At 35.3% G+C, this 19290-nt stretch overlaps 1 protein-coding gene across 1 annotated transcript; it reads left to right on the forward strand.

Moving 5' to 3' along the window:
* Positions 1-1578: 1578 nt before the first annotated feature.
* On the forward strand, positions 1579-17265 carry LOC135202243 (uncharacterized). Its single transcript, XM_064231513.1, has 7 exons — positions 1579-2163; positions 6063-6204; positions 7452-7588; positions 7971-8911; positions 9084-9240; positions 9432-9698; positions 10731-17265. Exons 2-7 carry the CDS (start codon positions 6076-6078, stop codon positions 10879-10881), a joined length of 1782 nt encoding a protein of 593 aa, XP_064087583.1. The 5' UTR covers positions 1579-2163; positions 6063-6075; the 3' UTR covers positions 10882-17265.
* Positions 17266-19290: the final 2025 nt, after the last annotated feature.

Consider the following 19290-nt stretch of genomic DNA (forward strand, 5'->3'; position numbering starts at 1 on the left):
TATAATGAATTTACTTTCTTGCGCTCCATTGTTGCGTGCACATAAGAACGAGGAACGGTGCACTTGGCTTAAGAACCAACTCCTGATGATCGAAGTTCGTTTAACCAGAGTTTTAACATCGTGTTTCGTGTTGAGAAGTAATACAATTCCTCTCGTATAGTCTCATACCGTATCTGACCGCCCCGGGTACAGCAGACTGTAGTGCCCGTTGCTGTCATTTCGAACTTTATTTTTCATTCTAATATTGTCTTCAGTTTTCGCTGTGCCGAAGAGCCTCTCGAACAGAAGACATGGCCTCTTCAGAGAAAGGAAACGACACCCAGAGAAAGTTGGAAGCCACGGCCAGCCAGAAAGTCCCAGGGTAGATAACCGCTTGGCGAAGCTTGGAAGCTCACGGCGTGGGTACTTTTCTACGAGACGAAAGCTGCTGCCAGCACCTCGTCGAAGATACCCCACAAGGACGTTGCCCGTTTTTCCATCCCCGGGTATACTAAACATGCGGTCTCGAGCCTTTCGGTCGGCCTTCCTGGCCACATATCGATGGCCATCTCGAGAGCCATCAAGAGAATTAGCGTTAGGCGCCGCAAAATCACATGAGAAAGTACTCACCCGGAATGTGCAGGGAGCTATATATATGCAAGAGCGCTATAGCAGCAGCAGCAGCCGTTGCTATGTGATTTCGGTGTGCTGAGACGCAGTTAATGAGGCCGTGTGAGACTTGACCACTTGCCATTGCAATGTATAAATTGCGTCCATCGTCATTACCTAGTACTATTCTAACATTTATTTACATAACTAACTGTAAATGGCAATATCTCAAAAGCCTGAAATGTCTTTACATACTACAGGAGAACTGCATAAATTGTCACCCATTTTTTCTTTCCTTTTCCCAAATCTTAAATAAATTATGCATACTACCTCGCTAAAAAGGATGCGACCTTGCCTAACTGAGAGGCAGTGCTGCAAAAGGAGATTCACAGCGGTCCGGAGAGGAGTGTGAAATGTTTAAGGATGTGAGCCCAACAAAGACAGAAATGGACGAGGAGCAGGTTGGATGAGCAACTCTGGCCAAAGGTAGGGGTAAGACCTTCTTTGGAAAAGTGGCCTGGTAGGAATTTTAAAAGTTTATGCATTACATCCCTAGACTACGGAGCCCTCACATTCATATCGGCTGTGATGTCAAACACTTGCCAGTGTTGCTTAGTGGAATTGTGCATTTTAATGTTTGATAATATGACTTAAAATATAATATGTAAAAAACACGTCGAGACCTAGGACTCCCGGCGCCCGTGCCAACCTACCTCCAATCCACCTGCTGTAGCCTCCAACGTCCTTGCATTGCCATATAAGTAATTTGCATATTTCAATTAATGAAAATATTGAAACAAATCTACGTTCACATGGCTATATATAATAACATATTAATATACCTGTATTCATATAATGTTATATTTCATAACAAATTAAAAACAAGCAGAATAATTAGTAATACACGAAGATTTGGCAATCGTGCTTTGCTCTGAGGTCATGGTCACGGAACCCTCAGTAAAAAGTGCGGCTCAAGCGGCAGAGTCTCTTAAAACTTACTAGCACCTCGTGCTGAGCAGACGCACGCTCTTGTCGTCCCTAGCTTACGAATTCCCTTATGAAGGGACTAAATTTCAAACTGTCAATGAACGTTAGAGGCTGTACTTAACGTGTTTTATGGTGGTTCTCAATTTTAGTTTACGTGGAATATTATTGGAACCGTGTTGATTAGCGGTGTTTTGTTTTGGCGAGAGGCAGTAAGTAGCGAAGGCTCGATGTGTGTTGAAGCACTGTCAGTGAAGTCCCCTTCCCTGCTGCAGTAGGATGGCTCCCACTGGCTCTTGAAGTTTAGTGTGACTTTACTCGTATACGGTACCGGGAAATGGGCATATATGAGGCACGATGGTGAGAAGGAACTGCCAGTGAACAGTGAGAGAGATGAGAGAGTCTTGGATGCACTTGACTCGTCGAAAGATGTGCTGCACTTGTTGATCTCAAAAAATAATATCGCAGTCGTCAAATCTCTCGTCGTCGTCGGGAGATTTATTTTTTTATGGAATAAGGCTGACCCCTGAAGAGGTTGGACTTGCTTTGGCATCACTGTCGGCCCCTTTGCCTTTCGTCAATTTAATTCCCGTAAGTACAGGGTAGAAAATTGGCACTTGGTTAAAAAGAAAGGGATAGGTAGTAGGGACGTAAGGCTTCCGCAGAAGTGCATTCCCTTGGTAGTAAACGGCGTTTTCCTGCTCGCAGCGAGAATTCTCTTCGTCAATTGAGACATTTTGGGATATTCTTAGCCTTCGCCATGAAGTTGGCCTATGCAGTGTCGATTGTCAGAATTCTATTTTAACCTCAATGATGATTAGAAGTGGGTTAGGCTCGAAAAGATTCGTGTAACTTCGTGTTATTTATATCTTTTCTTAACCTAGCTAACACTTCTCCTCAGCATAGGCTAGCATAGGAACGCAGGTTGTTTTAAATTTGCTACGGTTTGTGAGGGTATCAAGGCTGCTGTTTTGCTGTGTTACTAAGTTTATTTAGCCTGGCTAAAATGTTCCATAAAGTAGATTGGGCAAACTTGAGTTTTATAATAGTAGACTAGCCAGTTACGAATCATATTTTGAATTTGTTCTTTGGTTTTAAATGCCTCCGTATGGTCTGCAGATTTGTTTTAGTATATTTAATAGGCTCTTAGACAATTTTCATGATACTTTACCTAGATTACCTAACCATACACTGATTGAGTGCTAGGCCCTTATTAGCATAGCCTATGTTTCCTGTAAGTTTTTTAGTAATTTTCATGTGTCCAGTGGACTAAATATTTTCATGGCTGTGAAGTTTTGGTGGTGGTTGTTAGGGTTATAATTTGGGCTAGATTATTAGGCTTCAGGATGTAAAAAGAAGAGTTGATTACTTTAAATTTAGGTAATTTGATTGCAAATTTTAGATTGATTTTCAGTGTATTATTAGCAGGTATACAATTAATTGAACTAATACAGTGATTTATTTTGTTATTAAATTGTAAGCCAAATTTTGTATTAAAATCTATACTGTAATTCTTAAGGCTATGCTATCAACAATAAGTATATCCAGATCTGAATGATATTTGGTAGTCTATATTAATAATTTCTTTAATAGTTTTAGATTAAAGCCAGGAATGGCATACATAGAAAAATACCAGTCAACTTACCATTGGTCATTGAAAGGAAATAATTTAATGTAAAGTAATGCAAGTCATGAAACATTTTTTCATATATACCTAAGAGCAGAGTTACAGCTGTTTACCTAATTTGGAGAAAAGTAATTTTCCAAGTGTAGAAAAGGGTTGAGAGTCATGGTCCTCATACAGACATTTGGCCTTCTGCCTCTAGGTGATTGGTACAATGTAGTAATATGTATTAGTTGAAAGTCTTACGTCCTTTGATTTCAGATACATACATCCCAGTTTCCAACATGATGACTGAAATACCATATTTCGGTTGAAAACGTATACTAACCTCACAATTTTTGTATGAAAAAGGGGAAAACAGAATGAGGATAGATTTGAGAGAGAAACATTAGAGTGTAATAAATTTTTTTAATTTGCTAGCATTTCTAAATTTGCTGAGCTTCTGTCATTTGAAAAACCTAATCCCCTTGTAGGTGCTTTGGAATGTAGAGATGCTCTCATATTTTCATATATATATATTATTATATATTATAACTTATATATATATATTATATATATATATCTTTTCTATATATATATATTATATATATATATATATATAATACAGTAAGATAATATCTTTTATGTAAGTCATCAGTTAGGAGTCAATCATAAGGTTAGGATCTGATGCTCCCTGAAAGAGTGATTTTGCACAAGAAATACAGTAGTTTATCAGTCATTTGCTGGAGAATTAATTGTTTAAATACAGATGTATTTTCATTTCTTAATGGCATTAGATTATTTAATCGTATCGTATAAAGATTTAACCGTGATTTGGTGAAATTAAGCTTTGTAATATTTTGCCCCATTTTTTAGTTCATTTCTTTTCATTCATTGTTTTTATCATATTTGCTGGTTCATGATTTTTTAAAATTTTCGTCATGAACTTAGGTTAGTGGAAAATGTTCACATTGTGTTTAAGCAATTTCCAATCATTTTATAGTCAATATCATTTAGACATATCATACATATAAACTTAATAGAAACAGTACATAGATAACCTTTATGCTTTGAGTTTGTTTTCATGACATCATCTAAAAAAGGGCTGCCACATTATTAGAGTATAGGCCATCATATCAGATTTAAGTGTGTTTCTTGTTAATTCCTAAAAATCTATGCTGTGGTTTGTTTGAATACTGTGTGTGACCAGATCTAAAGGTCCAGAGCCCTTATGTAATGTAATGTTCTTATTTTGGTGGCATATAGCCTAGCTGCAGTAGTTTTTTATTTGTCATTTTCCTAATTGTACTTTTTGGGGTAAATACTAATAGTTATCTCTGATTAGGTCTGGTTATATTCTTTTATTTTTTATTATATATAGGCTATATTTAAAAAAATGATAGGCTATTAGACCTTAAATTTGCATATATTTTCAGTGTATTGTAATGAGATTGCATATGTATAAACCGTAATTGTTTAGGTTAGTTTATAGTAAATATAAAATTATTTTCAGTGGTATAAATGTTCATAATGTGTAATTTCAGTTATAGAAATCTTGAAGGTATTTTTTTTTTTTTTGAAGGATTGCAAGTACCATTCTTGTATTTATTCCTATAAGTATTGCGTATATGTGGTCTTTAGATTTATAAAGTGTATTTATGTACTTATCATGTAATGAAAAGTTAGTCTGAGCTATTTAAATATCTTTGAATGGACTTATAGCATATACGATATACAATACGCAGTATTACATTTATCCCACCGTGTTCTGCCTTTTTTCAGTTTATAACCAAAGGTCTCTTTCCTGATATATTTTGAGACAGTGTTTGATGACCTACAGGTTTATATAAGTTTCTTTAACTTATCATTCCTTATGCTTTTTTTTCTTATATAGGCTACATAATCTATAATGGACGTTGAGGGTGAATTTAAAATCAAGTGAACCAGTAGTTCCTGTTACAGTACCAATTATGGTAGTGTTAGATTAAGTGGTTTGAATAGAGCAAGCAGCTTGTATTACTTTAATTGTACATTGTACATTTGTAAGGTTGTATCTGAGGTAAAAGATGATTTTGATCATTGCATGGAATACATTATGTAATTTAATGTTATTGTACTTTGTACTGTAGCTGTTGTACCATGATAATTTGTTTAAAATGTGGGCTATTAGTTTGACTAATTAGGTTGTAATTTTACTCTGCTACGAAGTTATATTAAGCAAATTTTCCTTTTAGAATTAATGGGCCTTAAGAAAAGACAGTTCCAATAATTTTGCTGTTGTAGCAATTATGCTACAAGGTTTAAATTATCTATTTAATCTAGTAATGTTCTGTTTGTTTGTTTACTGTTACCTTTGCATTTGCATTTTTGGCTTATGTTGTTATTTTTTAGTTAATTATTTCTTACAATTATGAGATAATTCAAGCTTGAATTTATGGCAAGGTTTATTAGAGTCTTTATTAGTGTCTTTCATTACAGTTGCATAGGTTCCCTTGTTAACAGCAATGTATTTTTTTTTCTTTTTTTTACTCAGCCAATTAAGTATATATATTATTTTTACTCCCCTATATGTGACCATTTCTTTAATGAATTAAAATTTGTTCTCAGATTTTACTGAGGAAGATTGCCTGTTTGTTGTCTGCAAATTACAATTACCATATTTTATATTACTGCTTTGAACAATTTAAAGGTATTTTTTTTAAGGTACCACCACTTTTTATACAGAAATTAAATCGTAGTGGTAGATATATATTTATACAAGAGTCCTATGTTTTTGTTCTGTTCATTGTTTGATTTTCCATGATTATGGTTTCAATATTTATTACATATACCGTAACAGAAATGCTTTTGGGATTATATTTTTTAAATGACTTTTTCCTTTTTGCAGTAAAATTGTCAAGATGAGCATTACTATGTCAGAGGAAGAACGTATGTCTCCTGACATGGGGAGCGACATGGAATCTATGTCCCTTCACACATCTCATTCCCCATCCCCTGAGGAACCACGCGATCTCAGCATTAAGAGAAAGGTATCATTGATTTTTCAAAGACCTGTATTTTTCTAGTTGAATAACAGTAAGGATTTTTTATTTTGGGTGATTTCAGTTTCATTTTTGAGTGGTTATATTTTCCATAGTTAATCGCAAAATTTTTTAATTCAAATTACATTATGGCTTGGTTATATCTGTCAAAGTGAACTTGAGCTTATGAAATTAATTTCTGTATGTAAAGCCTTTCATTGAAAGAGTTAATTTCTAGAGTAATTTATTATTTTTAACTTTGAACATAATTCAGCTAATCACCCCCAACTCTATCATGTTCAGGAGTAAGTACATTAAAAAATATGAAAGAAAATTAATGGAAATGAGAAGGAACATGCCTATTAACAGTTCTGTTATTCTAAAGGCATCAGAACATTTTTTAGAGGGATACTATAAAAATAACTCAGGATTTTTGAAAATGTTAGAGACAAATTCAGTGAAGCATAACATTGGACTATGAGATAAGCAAGTATTTGTTCTGTGGGTCGTATATACCCAATATTCGCAGCATTTTTCACTGAAAAATATTCACAAATTACATACTGTAATTTTCATATAATTTTTATGACTAAATGCACTTTTGATGATATAACTATTAAAATACTCAGTTATAAGCATTTTAAGTTTTTTTTTTCTTTTCCACCATCAAAGTAGGCAGTTCTAAGTACTTTTACGAGGGTTTAGATTATTTGCTGATTTTAGCTATTCACAGGGATGTGGTACCCATCCTTGCTGTATCAGCTATTTGAGGCAGTTCATTGAGTCATCTTGAGTTAAATTACTCTGCATGAAACAGTGTTTACATTTCACTCCCCCCCCCATTTAACCAATTGATTCTCTCACAATATATGTGATTGGTCCATAATCACTTGGTTGAAAGTTTTTCTGTTAATTATTGAAAGTGTGGTTACTTGGCTTAAAAGTTCATCTACAGAATTCATTTATAAGATGTACCATACTTATTACACTGTTATTCTTTGTGATGATTACAGGCTCACAGGTCTTTGGGTCTTTTGGGCAACACCACTTGTATAAACGCTGTAGCACCTTAATGGACCGTAAAAACTATTTTTTACTATTGTTAGCAATGCAATTACATAGACTGTTTTACTTTTTAGATGCCGACGCTGTACCTCCACTTAGACCTTAGGCAAAGAGCACCTTAATGGACCGTAAAAACTATTTTTTACTATTGTTAGCAATGCAATTACATAAAAGTACTGTTTCCTTTTTAGATGCGACCTGTACCTCCACCCTTAGACCTTAGCAAAAGAACACTAGAACCTGAGGCAATGATCCCAGAGTTTGCTGCAATCACTACAACCAGTCCGAAGTCACCACTTACACAGAAAAATCTACCACTCAGGAAAAGGTTTGTGCTAGAATTGTGCAAATACTGTCACACTTTTTCAGTTTTATTCTTTGCTTTGTTTCATTGGAGGGATTAATCTGTAAAAGTGCTGAATATTAATATTTCTGTAATTTTTATACCACAATCATATTTTTAATAAGATAAAATTATCATAAGATCAGTTGAACTTAGGTATGTAATACTACTTTCTCATTTTTATTCTATGAGAGAATATTTTTATCCTGAAGTCCAGCTTTCAGTAAATTATGTATACGTATTTATATGTGAGAACATTATTAATTATAACATTTGAAATAATGCAAAATTTTATGTTCCTTGGTTATTTTGGAGTAGGCAGTTAATCTTTTTAATGAAGACATTAATTACTTTTCATTTTTGTCAGAGCCCACAGTTGGTCATTCCAGTTAGAGGCTCAGGCCTTACAACTACCGCAAGGGGCCACTCATGGTGTCATCAAATCAACTTCTGAAGTGCGAGAACAGTCGACTGTCATCCCTTCATCTTCGTCATCGTCGTCATCATCATCACTTAGAATTCCAGGTTTACCAACTCCACACACTCCTCACACTCCACATCCACATTCTGCAATCCCAGTTATTACCAGCCGATTTCCCTTCAGCGAAGGAAATTCCAATGGCTCCTCTCTTGGGGCTGGAGGTATGTCAGGAGATTGTCAGGGCCCTTTGAATCTCTCTACAGCCCCTATAGGTGGTCTTCCCTCATCTCTGCTATCTCCAGCCCCTTCACATCCATCCACGTCATCCCTCAATTCCTCAAGAGAAGAACTGGAGAGTGAAGGTGGGATGATTGCCGACTGTCACGCTTCCTACTCCCACGTGCCGTCACCTCACATGCCATCTCCTCACCACGTGTCTCCCCACGTACCTTCTCCGCATCTTCAAGGACCAATGGGACCTCAAGGAATAGGTGGTGGTGGTGGTTTAGGGCCTGCAGACAGATTGGGTCCTGGTTCTTCACCTTGCCCATCCTCTGTATCGCCACAGCCCACGTCAGGTCATCAGTGGCCAACCAATGTTTGGTCAGTGTTCATGTCTGGAGTACGGGTTCATTTTGTCCTTGGTACAGGTGGTCAGGTGACTGGTGCCAGGTTAAGTGAAGAGCTCGGTCAGCTTGAACGTACACACCAGCAACGTTATGCTCCTCACGGCTTACATCTTATGCGCATTCTTCACGAGGGTCCAACTTCACATATACCAGGTTCTCCAAGTTATTGTCATCTTTATTTTAGACCAGTCATGGTTCAGCAAGAAGACATAATGGTGATAACACCACCTGATCATCCTTTCTATGTTCATGGAAAAGGTAAATTTTTTCTTGTAATATTTGTGCAATGATGTATGGTTTGTAAATTCAGATTGATATACATTGGGCTACATCTTACTAAGCAAAACTAAGTTTTGATAACATTCTTGAAATGATCAAACAAGTTATTATATATAAGGCTCATTCAGTTTAATGTTATTGAAATTTTCAGGTTGGTGTAGTGTATTTCCTGAGCGAGCAACAGAGAGATACAGCCTGCCTTGCCAACAGCTTCAGGAAAGTGATGTGTGTTTACCTCCTTATCATCCTGAAACTACTCAAACCCCAATACCAGTAGTGACGCCAGACCTTGCTGATGCAATGAAAAGGTATTGAAGGGTCCTTATGAGAGTTCCAGTATCATTTGTTCACTGGCATTCTCAAATTGTCTGTTCACCTTTACTTCAGTATTTATATATCCCAAGAGTTTTATTGTACAATCTGCACTATTAGGTATTTGTGATATAATGGTGTCATGTCTCTCTTAGTAGTTTTTATAATTTTGGTCAATTTTTTACAGATTTGATTTTAATGATGATCCAGTTGAAGGTGGTCCCGGCACATATTCAGCCCCCCCAAGTGCCACTTTTCCACCACACACACAGCGGACTGTCTTCCTGTCCCCGCCAGCCTCACCCTCCAAGAAAAACAGAGATGGCAGAGGTACTGGAGCTTCTGGTAGTGGTGAGGGAGGTTTACGTGCCAGGCGACCTATGAATGGTTTCATGCTTTTTGCTAAGCATCATCGACTTAAACTGATCCAGCAATATCCTGGAAAAGACAACAGGTTAGTTTTTGCAATGCACCTACAAATAATAGAATGGTGAGAAGTTTCTAGACAAAAATGTTTAAAAATGTAGAGGAAACAAGAGCAAAAGTTGACTTGAATACCCACAAATCTATCATTCAGTTTAAATATGAAGTAAAAATTCATTTTAGAGAAGGAATATTATGAACCACATTTTTGCCATGATCAGTGGCTCTAGGTACAAGCAAAATAGTAATTGTTTTCATCTGTTTAGAATTTTTGATCCAGCAATAATTTCAATCAAGATTTGAATATTTGAGTCCTTGAACTAATTAAAGGCCATATAAAGAGTACTATTCATGCTAAACCACTAGGTTTTAGTTTTAAGTAGGTCTATCAAAACAATTAAATATCATCAGTAGATTATCTCTAGGGATTCAAGTGTTTAGCATATTCATCACCAATACAGTACTACTATATTATGCCATGCTTTGACCGAAAAAGTACACAGTATGCTCCAACCAGCATACACAATCTGTTAAAAAAGAAAGATAAATGAGGATCTGTTTTAATTGTCTGCATGAGAGTGGTTCAGTAAAAGTTCATTTCTGATATTAAACTATGATTTTAACTTTAAATAAAGCAGACTTGTATAAAGTGTAATACTTGTAAAGGCTTGGAAGAATGAGAATCAGATGCATTATGATAAGCCAAGAGCTTTATTGTCAATTAACTAATAATAATACAGTAGTAAGTGTTTTAAAGGACTTGGTACTTGCATACCATTGGGTCTGCATGGGGTAATGATGTAAGCAGTTATGGCATTGTACTTGAATTGATAAAAATGAGCGAGAACTATATTTTGAATTCAGTATATGAATTAAGCTCGTGTTTTGTGTTCTTTGATTTAGAAAAGCAACCCATAAAGTATGTTAAGGAATTGTAATTTTAGCAACCCATAAAGTATGTTAAGGAATCGTAATTTTAGCTGTTGTGTGCTAAATATTATCTGTGGCACACTGTATGGAGTATTTTGTTTATGTTGTTAATGTATTTTGAAACTCTTTACAGGGCAATATCAGTTTTATTGGGAGCAATGTGGAAAGCTTTGCCAGAGGAAGACCGAGAGTCATTTAATTCAGAAGCCAGAGCACAAGCAGAGGAGAGAAAGCGGATTGATCCTGATTGCTGGAAAAGAAAGCGTTCCCATTCCACAAGCTAAGATATGTTAGATTAGGTCATTTCAATGATCTTTTTATATGCATTTAATTTATATCTACTTTTGGAACCAAGGGAACATTTGAAGCACAGCGTGTCTTCTTATTCTCTAAAGACAACTGCGCAGTGGCTTTGTCATGTATTTACCTTGGAAAAGGTAGTTCGCTGGAGGGCATCATAATCAACATAGTAATATTTTGTGTATCTGCCCTGGTATTAATCTGTCTTGCCTTTACATGTCACAGAGATTAAAAACAATGGGAACTACATGAGTACTATTTTCAGTAGGTTTTTAATGTAAATAAAATATATATATGAATATTCTTGCATTGTTGAATCTGAAGAAAGTGTTTTGCAAAGTGTCAATAGTGAGAGTTCTGTTTACTTTATGGGGTGGGCAGGTTAGGTGTGAAAAGTCCAAAAGCACATTTTTTTGGCAGTATAAATGTGCAATAATGACTTGGATTTTTTAAAGTAAACAGTATAGCCACTTTTTCTGTATAGTTATTTATGAGTGATACTGCAACTGAAATATCAAGGAGATCAAGTATTATCATATTTATATTTAGCTAATAAGGTTTGATCGAGTATTCTCAGATAAGGGTGAACGATATGCTGAAGGTTTTCAGCGGTTTGGAGGGAGAGTAGCAGTATACATTTGTGGTATTTATTTTTTCTCTCCTTTTTTCCCCATAAAGTGTTTACCATTTTCAATCCAGTATTGTATAACCTTGTGTAAGATTTATAAAGGTGAATTCATGTTGGTTCTTTGCTCAGTTCATATTTTCATATTTTGTCATGAACATAACAATATTTGAATGGTTATCTCATTGCAGTATTTATTAGTGTTTGTGTTCACTTTTCTTCAGTGATGGTGTTCAGATAGGCTTACTTTCTCACACATGGCAACTCTCTTTATAGGATCATCTTTTTAAAAGCAATGAAAACTGCCCACATGTTCATTTTCATTTCATCAGAAATTTGTGTTCGCATAAAAGTAAAGTACATGCCACTTGCAAGGTACAACTCGTACTGTATGTTTTGTTGGATAAAATTCCTTTTGATTAAATTTGATATTCATCTTTAATATTGTTTAGTTGAGTTATTCCAAGTTTTAATAATATTAGATAGTGGATTTTTCCTTCAAACTGGGTACAGGATAGTCTTAATGGTTCACTAATCAAGAGTAAGAAGGGAAATTGCAATTTCCTTGCAAGATATTTATTAGATACACATAAATATATTCCCCACCACCAAAATAGTGATGTATAAATTTTCACCTAAAGGTAAATTAAAATTCTGTTTGTTTCATGACGGTTTAAAGGGTCTTGAATCTAAAAATCTGTGATAATTTTTGTGTAATTTTTCAAAGTGAAGATAGTACCCTCAAACTTTTCTATAATTTAATTCTAAAGCAGTACTGTACGGTACATTAACATTGTGCTGAGTAAATGAGGAAACTTTCATCAGCCATATCATTTGGTACTGAAAGTTTTTGGAGCCTTACAAGTTTTTTATTTATGTATTTATTTATTTATTTATATATTTATCATGTAATGGCTCACCGTGCTGAGTTGTACTAAGCGAGTGGCTGTGAGTGATTGGTTGCAGTCTTGCATTGTTGCTGTTCTAAAACAATTGGTTGTTCTTTGATAAGACAAAACTTGCCTCTTCATTGTACTTTGCACTTGAGGCATTGATTATCCATTCAATTATCAGAACATATGCCTTATATGAATGTGATAGTAGAAATTGAGATTTAATGGCAGGTGTCTTGACAATCGGTTATTGATCACTTAGTTTAAATACACTGGCTTGACTTATAGCTTTATCTTCAACCAAATTTATCCCAGATAATTTTAGGAGTACTGTAATTGGTTTGTTCATGGAAAGTTGGGAACTTTTCCTAATTAAGTGTTACATAGTCCAAAGTATTGTTATTAAAGGTTTGCAATAGAAGCTATTTAATATCTGATAACTATAAGGATCAATATATAATGTATTGTATATTAAAAAGTGCCATCACTCACCAAATTACTTAAGTAATTTGGTATGATGCTCGATGGTGTTCTTTTTTGTTGATGTTTGGAAGAAGAGTTGGGCCACACCCTGTAGAGAGAATATAGTTTCCTTTTTTATCATTGGCAGCTATGTAGGCATTCTTTAATACAATCCAGAGCTACCACCATTGTGTCATTCAGCAATCACTGCCAGTAGCCAGGGGAAGAAACAGCTTACTAAGATAGAGCTTGAAATCCACTTATAGTACACAATTTCATAAATGGCTGGTAAAAGTGAATAACCATTAACAATATTTTACTTTGGATTAACCCTTTAACGGGTTGAGAATTTTGACTCGGTGGTAAGTTCTGTTGCCGTATTGTAAAATTTTGACTTGATTAGCATGCCTTTAGCTGTGTGATTTGCGGTAAACCCTTAGCTGGGTTACCATACCCCCTCCCCTCAAACAAATATTCTGCTCATTTTGTTGCTTCCCTTCATTAATGATTGGATCATAGGGTTGTAATGATTTTTGAAGAAAGGATACGTACTTACTCCCTTTGAATGTGTATTCTCATGCACTATTGGTCAAAAGTTTTTAATTTTAATGAATATTACTTGCATTCACATAATTGAACAAGAATTTTGAAGCATGTTTTTAGGACTTATTGTAATTTAATCTGTAAAGTCTGCCAACTAAAATGGCTTGCTTGTCCGCTGCCAAAGTAATAAAAAAGAAACTATAGGCTCCAGATGTGGCTTGTCTTATTGGCAAAGAGCAAGGGGAGGGGAGGGATGGAAATTGCAGCAATAGTGTGAATTGCAGAATTGGGATTATATGACCTGCTGCCTTGTGCTCGTGCGTTATATGTCTTTCAAAAGCACAAATGATGTGTATAGAACAAGCTATTTTTGTTCAGAACTTTAAAAAAGATATTCAACTATTTTTCTACTCGTAGCTTGAAACTTCCCTTTTTCCTGCAACTGTGTTAACTGTAAATTAGTAATGTTATGAAAGGACTCTTTTTGAAATTTTACAGTTACAGTTGGTAACAGATATACATACAGAGAATCATATTATGTTTTTTATTGGAGAGAAATTTAAAAATAATAGGTTAAGAAGTTAAATTTGCTCAGAAAGAAGTATTAGTGTGGTAGATAAAAGCTAAGCTTAACCTTTATGGAGCTCTAGCACTCTTTTTATTATCCTGCAGGCTGCCAAGTGACCCTCGGCAGCTGCAGCCGCATGTCTTTCATTCGTCTGTCCTTAAACCCCTGTCAGGAACACCAGGAGAGTAAAGTCCAGTTGATGTAATATTGTAACTGCCACTCAGAACTGCTGTAGGATTCCCATGCTGGAGAGATGGGTTACATATTTTCCAATTTATCATGGCTTTGCCTTCATCTGTTTCTTTTATGAATTTTTGATTTCTTGAAAATCCTGCATGTTAGTCCAAGAGTTGCAGTTACGTTTTTCTCAGAAATTGGACTAAGACATTCTCACCAGTGACCGCACTGGTTGTTTGTTACTATTATTTATGTCATTAGTGCTTTTGTTTATATATTTTTTATTTATTCAAATTGGGAAGATCTTTGAAGTCATTTTCTGTGGCAAAATTGTTACTGTGGTTGCGTGGTCTTGATGCTAATTGAGCAGTGTGGTACATTGAGAATGTTTTGTTATTATAATTATTAGTATAGTTCACGTGATCTCAGTGTAGAGGATGGCTTGATCCTGCGGCTGTATACACAGAACTGCGGATTACCATTGTGTGTATGTGACACCATGGCAAAGTGTAGCTCAGGCATAAATGACGATTTCTTTTATGACTCAAATTCTAGTTGCATTAGCAAAGTTCATTTGCATTGCATAAATGTTGCCTAACCTGCATTTGTCATAGCTATGTGGTATGCTTTAAATGTTTGATATCATTTTTTTCCTACAGTAAACAAAATCACATTAATTAATTGAATGTGGTTTTATTGTTTAAGGTGACAATCACACACTGCTAAGAGTTATATATTTTTCTCATTGTGATTTATTGTGATTGTACTACAAAGGCTGGGATATGAGGAGGAGTTAAGGAAGGTGTCAAGTCCAATTGTCCATAGGATGTAAGAAAACCCTCCCCACCCAGATAGCACAACACTTTGTTTGGCTCCCTAAAATGTCAGAGAAAGAAATATGAATTCCTCATGCTTCTTGATGTACGAAAAACTGCTCTGGGTTCCAGTGGAGAACTGTGCACCAAGAAATGTTCTGTATATATGTTTCTTGTGGCTGGAGGACATCTTGGTCTAGTATAGCTTGGTTTTCTTCAACTGCTCAACCAACTTTGGCCATTACTCCAACCATATATGTAATAAATCCAACTTTGCTCCTGTGTTGTGATATGGGTTGGGGGTTGTCTGATGTGAACAGGGCACGTACAGTGGAATCCCAGCTGGCGTCAGGAGATGGTTTGTGTCTGATCTCACTATTCTAGGCTAAGAATGAAGACCTAAGTGATAGCCAATATATTCTGTTGTCTTCAGTGTAATTATTATTAGTAATAATAATAGTATTATTATTTTGCTGTTTGAATGTACAGGCAAAGTTTCCTGATAAATTTGTATCGATAGTGAGTGTACTTCTTAAGAGGTGTGATCCCTACGAATCAGTTGTGATTTTCTACCTTTACTCTCACTAGAATAGGGTGTTCAATATCATCTAGGTTCTCTTGTGATGCGAACAGGTGTATAGCTGTGATCTACAAATATTATTAGAGGACTGACAGAAAATCTTGTATTTAGTGTCAGTATTTTATTTTTCCGATAATTAAATTTTGTAATTTTGATTTTACAATGTACTTGCAATGGCTTAATCATGTGGTCATTGTGCACCTGATTCGTAGGGACCAATACTTGTGGCAACTCATGGCATATGAATTGGAGTTCATTAGGACTGTACCTTATTGAAGTGCATTTTGTAAATATTCTTTTATGTGCAGTGATCCTCTTGCTATTTTGGATTTTTTTATACATGCTAATAATACTTTGGCATTTTGTAATACCAACTATTAGTATGTTTATTGGAACATCGTAATTTTTTATTTAGAAAGTTAAACAATTTTTTGACTACTGCCGCTTGAATCAGGTTGGCGACGTACCACAGTTGCCATATTGTTTGTTTTTTACTTAGAACTTTGGAAAGACATTTCTTTTGCAGCATTAAATGGGGAGCAGAGGCAATGGCTTGGATGTACAGCTTTGGAGCAGTTGAAGTTTCCAACAGCTGTAGTCTTTGCAGCCCAGTTCACCAAATCTTAATTGCTCTTGGTGAATCCTTTATCATGGTATAACTGTTTTGGTATTTAAACACAATCATCTGTTTTCTAAAAGTGCACAAAGCTGTCTTGAACTACCAGGGTTTAATTTAAGAACAAAGTTCTGTGATTAGAGTGTGACCTGAATCTTAAAAGACTAGAAGCAGTAGTAGTGGTTCGTAGGAGTGCACAAGTAAACACAATAGGTTTTATTAAATACTTGGCAAACTATATCTTAAAAGCCATATTGTCATTGTCTTCCAGTGTTTGTCAGGTTTTGTCAACCAGTTTATATGGTTCCTTCAGAAAATAAATATCGTTGGTTTGTAATAAAGAAATACTTGCAGTTTACTGTAAACAAGTAATCCAGGGCAAGTGAGGGTTTTAAAGCTTTCATAATGTATCTGTTGGCCCATGTCATTACAGTATTACATGTCACTTTTCTTTTTCAAACCCAGCCTAAATTGTTTGGATGATGGTTATTTATTTTAATTTTTAAAACATGTCATTTTATTTCTGGCTTCTCTATAAAGTTGACATTTATCCTTGCTGTGTTTACAAGTAATTGTTTATAAAGTGTTTTTATCAAGGAAAGTAAAAGTAGGGCTGCTTTATATTTGCAGTGATTACTAGCTTTTGGGTTTTTGTTTTTGAAGATCAATGATACTACTGTGTTTAGATTTAAATAAAAAAAGGCTTTAAATGCCAGATATCATCAAAAGGCAAAACTGGAAGTAAGTTCACATCCCAGAAAAATGGTGGTTTAACATGTATTAGGTATATGTAAATTAGATGAGCTTAAATTGTACAGTTATATTGTTTATACAAAGTCTGAAGCAGGCCCTATGAGCTACTGTGAGAGCATGTCCAACCACCTGTTTCATTGGTGGTCAGTCTTGCTTCCTCTGATGGGATGCTGTATATTACCTAAGGCAATGTACACCAAGAATATTAAGTAAATCTGTTTTAGGTGTTGCATGCATGACAATGTTTTACATGGTATTAATTTGAAAGATATTTTGTATAAAGAAAATACTCCCTGTATGATGTCTTTTGTGTAACAAATAAAAAAATGAATTTCACATCAGCATTCTTTGTCCTTACACTACTAGTAAGCGAGTGGCTACACATGTAGCCTGATAATTTTAAATACTTGAATCTTGCAAAAGTTAGTCCTTTTAAAGTTTTTCCTAGTTTGGCAGTTCATCCCATCGATGCAGTTTTATTGTTTAAAAACATTGAAATCTGAGGTATGGAAAGTTTCGCTACATTGTACGTGACAGCCATACCAGAGTTCCCTTAGGAGTGGAAATGTCATAGAGAAACAGTTTGAATCAGGCTCTGTTAATCAAATTAATGATGATAAGACAACTGGATAAAGAATAGGCATTGGCGAAGTATGTATACCACTCAATGTAATGACATTTATGACTTGATAAGTACTGTATTCCAAACAAGTGTATGACTAAATTTGGGTACAATTTGCCACAAATATTCAAAATCTTTTGCCACCATAGACATGTATTAGGTAACACCTGTACCTGAACATTTTCAAAGCAAGTCTTGCAAATGTTGGAGGAACATTGATAAAAAGTATTTTAAAAAGGAATTTATGGATCTCATGACTTTACCATCTACTGGAACAGCAAAATGTCTTCATGAGATATTTGTGGAACTAAAAATTGTGCTAGAATGACTGATTAATTTCTTATAAGTGGAAGAACGTTAATATTATACTCTAACAAGGTGCAGTCAGAAGGATTTTGGCCCCAGAAAAAGTCCTTCACGCAAGTGTTGTAAAGTCATTTCCCTAACACCTAGTGTTAATTTGCTTAGAAAAAATCTGAATGATTAAAGCAGTGCCTGGATTACATCAGTTTTTTTGGCTTAGAACCTTCTGGAATTAAGGTGCTTGCCTTATGGTGCCGTTAACCTGCTTTACGGTTCTTTAACCTTGACTTGGAGCGCTGTTGCTATATATTCCCATTATCATTATGATGATTCGGGTTAAGGCGATTTTTGGCTTACAGCGCTCTTCTGGGAACGGAACCTGCCGCAGTACCTACAGCCCTTATTTCAGTGTCACTGTCATTGTACTTGTCAAGTTACATTATATCTATTAAATTACCTTGTGGGAGCAGCAATACCTGAGGCAATTACCTTAGGTGATGAGACTCCTTGATGCGTTGCTGATTAATAATCAGTTTCAAAACAGAAAGTAATTCACGACCTGATTATTGATACAATAGTATGAAATTTGAACAAGTTCCAGTTGGGTGCAAGAGATGTCCAGCAGTCAATAGTAAGGCAGAATGCTCTGGTATTGGTTCAAAAGTTAGAGTGGACTGAAGAATGTAGCACCAGATCAGTTTATTTATCTTTTAATAATAGAAAAAGATGATTTAAGCAGTGGGGAGTGAGGAGTTTCATTATCCCAACTATCTCTTCAAATAATCCCATCTAAATGTACAAAGACTTCATTTGGGTTCTCATAATTTAATCAGTTATTTTACTTATTATTAAATTCTTTTGAAATTTTCAGTCCTATTGTCAAAACTTTATCATATTTCTCGAGTCGTGACAAATACAAATTTCTGTACAAATTTTGAGAGGTTTCATTTGCGAAGAGTTTTTACTTAGATTTCTGGAGGACGTTTGATTGATTTTCTGCATGAGGATATATATTTGGCAAATATAAAAGATTATAAGCTCTCTTTATAGCATTCTGATTTAATACTGGTAAAAAGGGGGCTTTAAACTATTTATAGTTGGTTAAAAGGAAGGAAGAAACACTACAAAAATATCTTCTGTTGTGACTTTCAATCGGCTGCTTTTAATATGGCGGTTGTTGTGTATGTAAACAAAAGGTAAAATAGAAGTATTTAAGAAGTGTCGTGCCAGGATATTTGAAAAGATTGCTGACACTCCTCCGAGAAGACCCAACGGGGCAGGAGAAAAGGCAGCTGTGAATATGAAAGGAAGACTTTGATACCTTAAAAGAGTAAGGTAAGGTTTTGAGAACGACCCCTTGCTGTAGGTAACGGCGGCCAGGTGCCCGCCCGTTTCCCGTCAATTGAAATTTCAGAAATCAAAATGGAATTGATCTC

The sequence above is a fragment of the Macrobrachium nipponense genome, chromosome 30 (assembly GCF_015104395.2).
Source record: "Macrobrachium nipponense isolate FS-2020 chromosome 30, ASM1510439v2, whole genome shotgun sequence".
Classification (NCBI taxonomy): domain Eukaryota; kingdom Metazoa; phylum Arthropoda; class Malacostraca; order Decapoda; family Palaemonidae; genus Macrobrachium; species Macrobrachium nipponense.

Excerpts from the sequence above, each read along its gene's own strand:
- LOC135202243 (XM_064231513.1), top strand. The coding sequence starts at position 6,076 with ATGAGCATTACTATGTCAGAGGAAGAACGTATGTCTCCTGACATGGGG. Across the intron at positions 7,589-7,970 it reads AATCTACCACTCAGGAAAAG|AGCCCACAGTTGGTCATTCC; the intron begins GTTTGTGCTAGA and ends CATTTTTGTCAG. Across the intron at positions 9,699-10,730 it reads TATCCTGGAAAAGACAACAG|GGCAATATCAGTTTTATTGG; the intron begins GTTAGTTTTTGC and ends AACTCTTTACAG.